The sequence below is a fragment of the Chiroxiphia lanceolata genome, chromosome 1 (genome assembly GCF_009829145.1).
Source record: "Chiroxiphia lanceolata isolate bChiLan1 chromosome 1, bChiLan1.pri, whole genome shotgun sequence".
NCBI lineage: Eukaryota > Metazoa > Chordata > Aves > Passeriformes > Pipridae > Chiroxiphia > Chiroxiphia lanceolata.
The window spans coordinates 34,024,455-34,037,468 of record NC_045637.1 but is presented as its reverse complement, the minus strand read 5'-3'; the positions used below and the strand labels follow the sequence as shown (position 1 = coordinate 34,037,468).

General features: G+C 41.2%; 1 protein-coding gene across 1 annotated transcript in view; it reads right to left on the bottom strand.

The window, feature by feature from the left end:
* EYA1 (EYA transcriptional coactivator and phosphatase 1) overlaps positions 1-13,014 on the bottom strand; it is a 156,524-nt gene that overhangs the window by 26,860 nt on the left and 116,650 nt on the right. The window contains 1 exon segment of the mRNA XM_032705833.1: positions 12,766-12,855. Coding sequence (XP_032561724.1) covers positions 12,766-12,855 — 90 coding nt within the window.

Here is a 13,014-nt window from a genome sequence, read left to right as displayed (position 1 = left end):
GTCATGACTGGAGGCTTGACATCTATAGTAGTAGATAGGCTTTTGTTCAGTGTATCAAATTCATACTATTTAAATAAAATGTAAAAAAAAATTGTTCACATCAGTTCCATGAAATATTAAAAGTCAAAGAGAAGCCTCTCTATGCAAGAATAAAATGAAAGCAATAAATTTATTAATAGCTACATTAACTGCTTTTACCATTAGTATCAACTATTTATTTATTTATTTGACATTACTCTTCTAATATTTCAGACTTACAGGATAATTAAACAAATAAAATGAACATTCAAATCTGAAATTATAATTCTGGCAGTAAGAGGCCTTTGGGATGAATCACATTATTACCAGTTTTGTATCTAACAGGCTGAACCATCAAGCAGTGTATCACATCTTTGCTTAGGGAATGATCTGCTTTGGTAGAAAAGCTCTGTGGCAGACATCAAGAACTTTGCAACCTCTCAAAAATAAAAATTCATTAAGGGCAGGTGTTATATGTGTCAGCAATATAAAGTAAGCCACTGTATTGAAATCTGCTAATAGATTGACAGTATAAGTATGAAAATAGACTACAAAGTTCTCAGGTTGTTAAATTTCTTGTAGTCAGTTTTGCATCTCCTAAATTCCATGAAGCCTTAGTCAGGTTTTTTGTTTCATTACTGGCTATAAGAGAATTTTCAAAGTGCTGTCTCATGTTCTTCATTACACAGCAATCTTCTTGTTACTATTCAGAGCCTTCCTCTGCAGCACAACACTAAGGTTTGTTGCAATTAAAGCTGCCATACCTGGGGTGGATCAGTGACTCCAGTAACAGACCCTGCCTATATACAGCTTTGATGCAACTATTACAATGGCTTCCAGGTACCTTACTGCTGTCCTTCAATACACTGTCTCCTGAATAAGCCGATCTGATATTTCAGACTCTGCAGAACCTAGCTGTAAGTGGGCAGGTACAATTTTTACCATGAAAAGCATGCCAAAATTTGGTATTTATTTCCTGGGAAGGGGTGAAGAACTTTAATTCTGTCACTGGAAGGAACACCTTTGAATGTATAATTCGGGAGAACACGTAAACAAAACATGTTTTGTTATTTTGATAGAAACTTCTTTTAGGGTACTATCTTGGAGATGAGTCCAATACCAATAAAAGTTAGTTTTCTGCCTACCACAAACCTTTATGACTACCATGTATTCCACTGACAAATGGGATGCCATCAGAGGGACCTTGACAGGCTTGAGGAGTGGGCTAGTATGAACTTCATGAAATTCAACAAAGCACAAGGTCCTGCAGCTGGGTGGGGACAAACACCCATAGCAGTACAAGCTGGGTGGGGAACTGACAGAGAGTAGCCCTATTGAGAAGGACCTGGGGATACTGGTGGATAAAAAAATCTGGATATAAGCCAGCAGTGTGCATTTGCAGCCCAGAAAGCCAACAGCACGCAGGGCTACATCAGAAAAGGCATGGCCAGGAGGTTGAGGGAGCTGATTTTCCCCTTTTCCCTTCTACTCTGCTCTGATGAGACCCTACCTGGAGTACTGCTTCCAGCTCTGGGGTCCTCAGCACAGGAAAGACATGGACCTGTTAGAGCGCATCTGGAGGGCCGAAGACGACCAGAGGGCGGGAGCACTGCTCCTGTGAAAACAGGCTGAGAAAGCTAGGGTTTAGCATGGAGTTTAGGTCTGGGGTGACCTAATTGTGATTTTTCAATATAAAGTGGACTTAGAGAGGGACGGACTTTTTACTAAGGTTTGTATTGATAGGACAAGGAGTAAGTAATGGTTTTTAAAATGAAAGACTTAACCTAGATTTAGGTTAAGTACATGGAAGAAATTCTTTATTGTGGGGCTGATGAGGCACTTGAACAGGTTGCCCAGAGAAGCTGGATGTACCATCTCTGGAAGTGTTCAAGGGCAGGTTGGATGGGGCGTTAAGCAACCTGATCTACTGAAAGATGCCCCTGCCCATGGCAGGGGGGATTGGACTAGATGACTGTTAGAGGTTCCTTCCAACCCAAACCATTCTGTGATTCTGTGAAATGCTCTTTACTATGTTGGGCAATTTGCATGTCCATGTATTTCTTCACAAAGCATGCCTGTCTACTCTTCAACTCATTTGTACTAAAACAAAATCTAGGCATCCCAAACAGAAGCCCCAATACCAGTTGAATACATGGAGTTCATACTAGTACAAGTACAAGTACAAGTACAGACACCTGAAACACTGCCATGATTAGTGATGACTGATGCCCTTCGCTCTAAATGTTGGGGTGTTTCTTAACCAGGTTTTAAAAATCAGTTTACTTGAAATGTACGAATAACTCAAACTGGAACAATTACAACTTACAAAATCATCCAAAATAAAAACGCAATAGAAAAGAAATGAACAAATACAATAGAAAAGTGGAAAGTTTTCTTGGATGACTATTTGCAATATTTTGCAATTTTCTTTTTAAAGTTGTTTGAATGCACAAGTTTTCTAATTGTGTCAGTAGAGAGAAAATTTATGCCAGGATGTTCCCAAGGACTAATACATTAAAGAGACCAAGCTGAAGCAGTGTTAGAAAGCCAACTAAAAGTGTACACAATAACAAATTCTATAATCACTAGACTCGACTGTGGATTTTCTCTCCTGAGTACTTTACAACAGAACTATCATCTTTGTATCTGCAAATACTACTCTTATCATCACCACTGTGATCAGGAATTAGAAAGTATTGCGAACCACAAACATTGACCTCGTGTCATGTCATCTACACAAATATGTATGTAAAATATGAACACCAGACAAGTGATTAGTATATAACATCAGCAAAGGCTTATCCTGTGATGTTGAGAGTTTGGAGCACAGTTTCAGACACAAAATGATCTTGATCTGATTTTTTCCATGCAGAGAAGTTGAAAAAGCTTTTCTCTCTGGTAACAGCATTTTCACAATCCTCCTTCTCCACTTCCTTGGTCTGCCTGCAGCTTCCCTAACTCCCATCACTGACTGTGGACCTCCATACAACTTAGTTAAATTTAAATCTAGGCAACATCACACTTGTCATGCCTGTCCAAAGCTGGCTCCACATTTCCACAAAGTGTGGGAGAATAAATGATGGACTTCCACACTGGTAATAGTGGCCAACCTGCTCTCCCAGCTTGCTTTGGAGCTTGCTCAAAGCCTGCACTTAAGGGCTGGCTTGCATCCAAGCACTTCATTTGTTAGATTAGTTGACTCTAGGACCAGATGTGCTAAAATGCTTTCAGAAAGAGGAGCATTTTACCCTACAGTAGTCATGGTTCTTTGAGATGTGCAATAACCTGCACACGGTAAGCCTGCTAAATGTAGTAATGAATTCAATAATGTGTACTATCATAAAGCCCATGATCCCAAATCATGCTTCAGAATGCTACTGTGCTAAAAGTTACCAGCCCGAGTCTGTGGCATATTAAAGTACCTAGGTCTGAGGGGAAATAGCTTCCCTTTCTCCTTCAGATTAAAGAAACAGAACATATGGCTGTATTGCTTCAAAGGCATTCCTACAGGGCACTGTGTGGTACACTGGGGACATAGCTGTGTGCATGGTCACTGAAGAACCTGAGAGGAAAGTCACTTAGTCTCCTGCAGTGTTACTGATACCTACAAAGGAAAAATTTTCAGGCTGATGAAAAGAGAATATATGTCCCTGTCATGCAAAAAGTTCTCCTTGAGGGCCAGAAGTGATTTATATGGTACATTTGCTTCCAGCAGCAGGGAGGCAGCCTGGTTTCACCTGTAAGAATCGAAGGCAAAGACCAAAGAGGGACTAATGTTCAAAAAGTTCTGCTGCATGATTGTGCTTTACAGATGGTGTGCTGGGTTTTAGTTGATCCCTTTCTTAGTCCTGGGCTCTCACTACGATCTCCCATCTTGGAAATCCCTGTAGTGCCTGGTGTTAGTACAGAGTGCATCACCATCTGCTTTAGTGACATGAGAGTCTGCATTGCAATGTGGGCCCTAGCAGTCCTTTATGTTTCTTTAGGGAACAGAAGGGCTCAGCATACTGCTGTGTGTCAGACATCTCAGTCACATTTCAAGTAAAAAAGCTGCACTTCACGCAGTCCTCAGCTTGAAAAGGAATAGGAGGGAGAAGTCGTGCTGATAAATACTGGTAGTCCAGTGACTGGGAGCCACATACAAGGAGAGCAGGCGCTTCCACAGAGTAAACTATGCAGGAAACAATCCATGAAAAGCAGTTTTCATAAACAACACCTGGCAGTTAATTTCTTCCTATCAACTTCTAGACCTGGGTAAATCCAAGCTAGCAATTAGAGACTTATAGGAATCCTGGAAGGATTTACTGCCATGTGAGTGGAAGGAGGAGGTTCACAGGGCAAATACAATGTGAGAGTGTAAGGACATAAATGCCATCTATTCTCAGCTTTAAACTGTGAAAAGATGCATCTGTGTAAGACAGCATCTTGATGCTTCATGGGAGCTGGAAACATTCCCATATGTGTAAAGTGTAGGATTTGTAAAATGTTTCTGAATTAAACTAACTTTATTTAACCAAGTGAAGAGGCAGGACAGTTAGAGCAATATAGAAGGTGCTCTTGTGCTGCTCCTCATTATGGGAGGACTGGCGAACCTTGCTGGGTGGCAGGTGGGCAGGACAGAGGAGCCTGGTAGGCAGGCTGGGATGTGAGTACCTCAGCCACTGTCTGTCCCAGGCTGATGCTCCCAACAACTGTGCTTAATGGCAGAGCTGCATCTTATGGAAATCACATGCAACTGTAATGCAGGCAGCTTTCCAGAGGGATCCATGTACAGTAATATGCTAATGCAGAGGCTTAGAGGTTCATCAATGTGAAGTAACACCATCCTTGAAAGCACAGTGCAGCCATGCAGCTCTTTTTGACACACAGAAGAGGTTGTGTTCTGAATTGCCATCAAGAACACATTAATATCAACTAGGTGGATTTTAAGTAAGAATCTGAGGAGAAATTAGCCAATTCCTAATTATTAGAACATAACTATTTTTTTTGCAAAGAACCAGATAGTGCTTTACAGTAATACCTGACAGCATTCCCTGTCTTTTATCGTTAAGAGAAATACATCAACTAGTGTAGCTGAAAAACTCTTACCATATTGCCATTCATTATAGATGACTCCCATGCACATATCATCACTTTGCATATAGAGACTTCACAACCAGAAGTGGCTTGTGAACCCATGAGTGTGCATTATATATCCTTCACAAATGGCAGAAAAATTATTGCTAATCGTTGTGACTGTGCCCCATGCATTACTGCATTTCTCAGAAGTGACAAAATTAATTTTTTTCTAATATCATAATATATAATCTTATTTTGAACTTTCCCACAAAAGCCCACACCAAAAAACAGAAAAAAATCCTAAAAAAAATCATGAATAGAACTAAAAATTAATTTGCTTTTAATTACTTCAATAGAATTCAACACAAAAAGTATTCTATTCATAAGAAAAAGTATTATGTAAGATTAAAAAAGAAATGCCTAATAAGGATAATTTTCAGCTTTGGCATATATCTCAAAGGAACAGATCTAATGAGATGGTGTCATTTTAGAATAAAGTTTGCAAAACACTGAACTAACTTTTTAAAATAGGATGTTCCTAATAATTCAATACCACCAATTATTTCTTTAGTATATCTAGTTATAACTAGATATATGTAACTATGTAACTGATATGCCAAAAGAATGAATAAACCAATCTTTGAAAATGGTCACTATAAGTATGTAAATGTATAGCCTTTAAAGATACAGAAAGAATCACAGAACTATTGAATTACAGAATAGCTAGGGTAGGAAGGGACCTTAAAGGTCATCTAGTTCCAACCTCTCTCCTGTGGGCAGGGCTATCTTCCTCTTGACCAGGTTGCTCAGAGCCCCATTCAACCCAGCCTTAAACATTTCCAGGGATGGGGCATCCATAACTTCTCTGGGTAAGCTGTTCCAATGTCTCACCACCCTCATAGCAAAGAATTTCTTCCTCATAACTAATCTACATCTACCTCTGCCAGTTTGAAGCCATCATTCCTTGTCCTACCATTATGCCTTGTAAAATATCCCTCTGTATGTCTCCTTTAGGTATTGGATGGCCACAATGAGGTCTTCCTGGAGTCTTCTCCAGGCTGAACAACTCCAAGTCTCTCAGTCTTTCCTCTTATGAGGGGTGCTCCAGTTGTCTGATCACCTTTATGGCCCTCCTCTGGACTCAGTCTATGCCCTTCTCTTAGTGGGGGCCCCAGAGCTGGATGTGGCACTCCAGGTGAGGTCTCATGGGGGGACAATCACCTTCCTTGACTTACTGGTTATGCTTCTTTTGATGCAGCCCAGGACATGGTTGGCTTTCTAGGCTGCAAGCGCACATTGCAGGGTTATCACCTCCAAGTCCTTCTACCCAGGGCTGCTCCCAATTCAGCTTCACATTCTCCGCCAGCCTTCCTTGTTGGTGAGAACAAGGTCCAGCTTAGCACCTCTCCTTGTTGGCTCCTCTATCACTTGGAGAAGGAAGTATCAGTAACGCCTTACAGAAACCTCCTGCTTGTGTTGTCCCTCCAACAGATATTGGGGTGGCTGAAATTTCTCATGAGGACAAGGAGGAGTCAATGTGAGGCTGCTCCTATCTGTCTACAGAGTGCCTCATCCACTCAACATTCCTGGTCTGTAGCAGATCCCCACTTAATGTCACCCATCCCTGCTCTCCCTTTAATACTGACTCATAAGCTCTTGGTCAGCTCCTTATCCATCCCCAGGCAGCACTCCAAGCACTCCAGGGTTGACATCGACCTCCTCCTCATCTCCCCTGCCTGTCCTTCCTAAAGAGCCTATATATTTTCATTCTAACACTCCAACCACAAGAATCATCTCTGTTGGGAGAACAAAGCTTGTGTGAGCAATTTCTCCTGCATTTCTGTAGGCCTTGCTGCACCATGGCTGGGTGCAGACAGTAAAAACTGCTGTGTAGTTAACATGGCTTCAGTCTCTGAAGCTACAACAAAGGAGGATCACTGCCAAGGTCAAGAAGGAGTCCTGAGAGATAAACAAGTTTTCTCATCTCATATGGACACCTGCAATACTCCAATTAGCACTGCACAACAAAGTATGTTTCTTTTATGTACCCAATGTTGTGAAAGAAGAATCACACGTCGGGGTGTAGTAGCAGTATATAACGAGTATCCTCTTTGTAATAAACGGACATTTGGTCTGAGAGCAATCTATACCAATCCCCTCCGCGATACATCTCACTAGTCTTTGTGTTGCCAATAAGATTGTAGACCTGCAGGCATGCACACCCCCCCTCTAATTCCTCTTGTTTACTCCCCATGCTGTATGCGTTCGCATAGAAGCATTTAAGATGGGCCCCTGATCAAGCCAACTTACTGGCTGGAGAGGCTGGAATTCCTTTGTGCTGCTCTTCAGGTATTCTTCTGCTGACCTGTGATCCCTTTACAGACTCTAGGCACCTACTGCTGTCGCTGGCATGAGACTGGTAGGAGTGGGATGGATTGAGGTTCCCCTCCTCCAGCAACTTTAGTTTCAAACTCCTTCCCTCTGGCTGGGAGGATTGATGAAAACACTACCTGCACTCCAGAGTCCCTTAGTGCTGCTCCCAGGTTTCTGTAATCCATTTTGATACTCCTCAGACCGCTTCTGGCTGTATCACTGGTGCCCATGTGAAACAACAGCAGCAGATAAAAGTCAGTGGGCTGTATAAGGCTTGGAAGTCTCTTGGTGACATCCCTGCAGCCCTGGTATACAACACACCTCTCTAGAGAGCACATCAGGTTGGCAAATGAGTTGCCTCAGAAGTAAGTTGCCTACTATTGTCACCTCTCGCCTTCTCTTAGTTGCTCTTGTTGTTATATGGGGTGCAGGTCAGGCTCTTTCTCAGTTCCAGCATCTCTCCTGATGTGATGGGTCTTTCCTTTTCAGTCTGCACAGGGGTGAAATGGTTCTGCATGGGCACCTCAGGCGTTGGGGAAGTGCCTTCCTCCTACAGGTCTTTGCCCTTGCAAGTTTATATTCTTCTACATTACTGGCTCCTCTCCCTTCTGTGGGGGCCACTGGAGGAGTTTTGGCCATTTGGCTGTGGGCTGTGAGTCTTCTGCAGATTGCACTTGGAACTTGCCATCCAACTCCTTCTCAGCCTCCCTGCTGTTATGCAGCCTTTCCACTGCCTCCTGCAGCTCAGCCACCTGCCGCAGGAGGTCCTCCACCTGGCACCCTGTGGCAGGCAGGTCTGCTGCCTCTCCCTGCCCCAGGAGAAAGGTCTAGGCACTTTCTGCAGTTGGAGCTCTGCACTGCAGCCTCTCCTTTCGGCAAGTCTGTCTGGGTGGACGCTGCTGGAGCAGACGGTGCAGATCCACTGTTGGAGCTGCAGCCTTTGCTCTCAGATGAGTGCCCACCATTCTGCTTTGGGGGTCCGGTAGGATGAGTGCCCTTGACCTGTGCAGATGGCCACAGAGCAGCGCCTGGTTGCTGGGTTGTGTAGACTTCAAGGCCAATGGAATGTTCCTCCTTTGAGGCTCCCTGCACAGCCTCCCAAGCAAACTACCACACTATGACCTCTGCCTACCCTGGTCGCAAAAGTCAACAGGTCACAGGGCTCACTAGGGCTGCCTTTGGTGGGAAGTGGGGGTGGCCACCATAACTCCTGGCTTTGCATATGCCAAGAGAATGAGCAGCTCTCACGAGAGCTTCCTGCTCTTGGTGGGTCTCTGTGCTCTCCTGGGATTTCCCTGGCTCAGGAAATTCCCCTCGTAAGCCATGATCCCCCACTCTGCTCTAGAACACGCCTGCACCGGAGCTGATCATCTTGGTGAGTGATGAGATAGGCAGATGTCACATTTCATCCTATCATCAAGTTGCTAATTTCCCTAAAACACTGGAGCATACATCCTGAAACACCTAATATGTGTATGCTTTGCATACACCATTAAAATATTATACCTTATTATCCCTATCGCAACATAATCAGTATGTAAAATCAAACACGATTTTCAGATGAGGTAACTCTGGCTCTCTTGAGAGTACTGCATCAGTGTAGTTATTCCCTCCTGCACACAATTAAAATTCAACTATAGAACAAAGAGTATGAGATCTTTAAATGAAAAAATTCAATACCGAAACCCCAAATTTCTTATTTGGAAGCCGAAATGCAGATTTTGGAATCTAAATTTTGAGAACACTGCCCTTTTTTTCTACTGTTTGGCCTAGTACACTCCTCTAATTTCATTATGAAATTACTACTAATGTAAGAAAACAGTTTATGATGGTACTTAGATCAAATTATAGATAATAAATTAATGTTTTTCCTTTCAGTATGTAAAAAAACTTTTAATTCCCCTTTAGTGTGCTGTTTAAGGAATGGTCCTCAAGATCTGAAATTATTTGCTATTACATCACTTTGGAATTAATAGGTCCAAATAAATCTGTACAAAGTGAAGGAAATAAGTAATTTATTTCACTTTTTTCAAAGCAAAAACTAAGAATTAGTACAAGAGTGCAGTAAGTAATTGCAAATCTAAGTGTAGCTCACCCATTCAAAAACAGAATTCTGACTTCAGAGCTAGAGATCTTCAGTGAGATCTCACTGAATTATTTCATTGAGTTTGAAAATTTCAGTTACATATACCATTCTTATTCTTATTCTTACCACTATTACATAAAGAGCAACATACATGGAATTAGATGATTAATCTACCTGGCTTTATCCCTTACTAAATTCAGATGAGTAAACTTGTTTGCAACTGATACCCATTGGCATTTATTGACTTTATACACACTAAAAATTGACTGCTGAAGTTTAGAATTTAATCTAAGAATATTAAATAAATCTCTAGGCTGAGCTTTGAAAAGCCAGTTAGGTCATAAACAAATCAAGTTGTGCTTCAGAGATCACTGCTGCAACTCTGCCCTTTGCATTCAAAACACTAAATCAGTCTTCAGCAGTTTATAAAAGAAAAAGTATTTTTACTTGGATAACAAGAGAGCTGTTCTGATTATAGAGTTTTCTGGAATGTGTTGGATGAAAGAAGATTTTTATTTAAAAACATTAACTTGTGGTATCTGGAAAAATGTGCATCATAGGCCAAAGTTATGACTGATGATTGCCTGCCCGTAAACCCAGTCTCCCTATATGCCAGGAAGGGTTCCCTCTTAGCCTGGGTGAGCTGGAAAACATCAGTTTTCAGGTTCCCACTCTGAATTAAGCCTAGACCCAAAGACACGTCTAAACTGTGGGTTAGATATGCTCCAAATCCAGCTTTGTCTGCCTTCATACTATGGCTGGGCAAGAATACCCAAGCTCTGTGGCTCACTGGCAATGTTGCCAACAAACATCTTGATCCCTAACAGCCCAGATGCTTGTGCACATGAACTGGAAAGCTTAAGCCTGAGCAGGGTCACCGCTAGATCTTTCAGACTCAGTCCTTCATCAGTGAGAACAGATGCTTTAAGCCTGAGGCACATCCAAGCCAAATTGCCCACAGTTTTCATGGAAGCCTGTCAAGCTGTAAGCAGCCTGAACTTCCAAACCACCAAGCAAGGAGTTTGAGTTTCTGAGATGGATATGAGGAATCTGCCCTGAGGTCGCAGACCTTGGGAAACAGGCCCCTGCTAGTAAAATGGTGACGCTCACAAGAACGACAAACTGTGGCTCCTTCAAAAACACCATACGTCTGTGACATGTTTCAAAAAATGTGTCATTTATGGTGAACTGAAAGCCTCAGTCTCTGATGAGGTCTAGTCCTTACATGCACTTCCCAAAAAGTACAGGCTCTCTTATGCCCTTTCACTGTGTACTTTTCTGAAGGTTTTTCTATGCATTCTGAACATGCTCTTCATTTCTTGGACAAGGCATGATCTTTCAGCCTGGAGCTCATGTTCCCCAGGAATAAGGACTTAGAGCTTATGTACAAGGACATGAACACGACTGTTTACTCCTAGGTGCCTCTATGTATGAAGAAGACAGGGTATGGAAAAAACCTATTACACTTGAGTTTGGAGACACAAGATAAACTGGCTTGTTATGGTGGAAATGCAAAGAAGCAGGCTTATCCAGTGAGTTTCTCTGCTTTCACTGACCACCTGGATCAGTATTTTTTTCGTACACAGCTTCACATTTCTTCAGTGAATGAGCTGCTATACTGTATTGTTAAGGCTGCAAGATGTCTATTAGCAGAAGATATTCTACCATCTGTAAAATGTGATTGGTTAACTTCCATAACAGTCAGTGATGCTGACAACCATGTATGAAGTAGCTACATGTCTGGCTATGCACAGCAAATGAAAACACACTGAACTTCATTGAATATGCTGGTAAGATACGGTAGTACTTTCTCTTTCTGCTCTGGATAAAATGGATAAAACCAGAAATCAGAAACAGATTTAGAAAATGACTAGCATTGTTATAATTTTAGACAAATCTGAAAAATAAGTCCTACACATGCAACTCACTGATGGTGCATCATATATCCAAACAATTGTATCTTTACATTTAGCTACCTTAATGAAAGAAAACACTACTTTAAAATTTAAAGAAACCAGATATTTTATTGTAAGTATAAAAAATAAACTCTAAGGAATGGAAGAAAAAATAAAGCACGTTAAATGATTTCATTATATACTAAGATGCCAAATCATCTGTGAGTAGTTTCTTTTTAGATGAAAAGAAATCAAAATATAGGACAGATGTTAGACAAACCACATTTGAGGTCTATCACACACTGGCATTTTTCAAATTATTTTGGCTCATCTATTAAATAAGGTGTATTTTGCTTGATTTTGAAAAGGGAAACATCAGGAAATATTTAAAGGCCAATTGCTGCCAATTAACTTTGATCAGCAAAAGTTGAATTTGAATCTTTTAGATTCTTTTGCCTGTCTGGAATAACACACTACTCTAAAATCTAGCAAAACAACAACTTGATGATTAATGTGTGTTGGCAGCCCCACCACAAGCTTGCTTAACAGCTGGATTTTAAATAAACAGCTGTCTTCACTACGATGGGAAAGAAATCTGACTGTTTTCATGTTTTCACGTTATTCAAATATGATCAGAAATTGCATTTTTCCCTTTTAAGATGAAACATCCAGGCATTACAGTGACAGTCGCTTTCAGCAGTTTGGGTAGTTTTAGAATGATCTCACAAGCTCTGCCAAACCATAGCCTGTGTAGGCTAAAAAATCCCTTGGCATGCCACCACCAGCCCCTTACCGCACGCTGCAGGGCAGAGGCATGCGTGGCAGAGAAACCCAGGCAGAGAAACTCATCGTGCCTGCTGCTGGGGAAGGCAGAGGACCCCTAGTAACAAGCCAATGAGATAGACAGCGTATGCAATATTAATGATTTCCACTGGGGCTAAGGTACCACTTGCCCACAGTGGGATGTAAGCAAGAAATCTGTACCTAGCCATTAACTGTTTATAGAAGCTGAAGTTTATTATTTAATGGCCATGGTAGACTATTGAATTCTGCATGTTTACAGATGCTTTTAGTGTATACATTTCTGACAGTTGTCTACTGTCATCATAAATACTAAAACCTGTGAGGACAAAATTCTACCATTTAAACCATAGTAACCTTTGAAGGTCAGTGCAGACATTTAGTATAGACAATATTATGTATCCTAATGACAGCTATTTTCTAAGCATTTCCATATTGAAATTGAGAAACCAAAATAATTGTAAAACCATTTAACACACATAAAAAGACAAATATTAAATAATCTCTATATTTTTTAAAAGAATGAACACTTACTTCTAAATCATTAAAGAATAGATGTGTGTCAGCCAAATTGAAAATCATCTCTTCCATTCGGAGTCCAAGGGACACAGAAGTGGGTGGATCCTTTAAAGAAGAAATTAAGCATGTACACCATCAATACCGTGCTTAACATACACACGAGAATACAAACTAGAGGAACAGCTTTTCAAGAGATACTACTTTTATTAAATGCAACATCCACTCTGTCAGTTTAACTTCGGTAAGTGTCTGATCCTGTAGTAC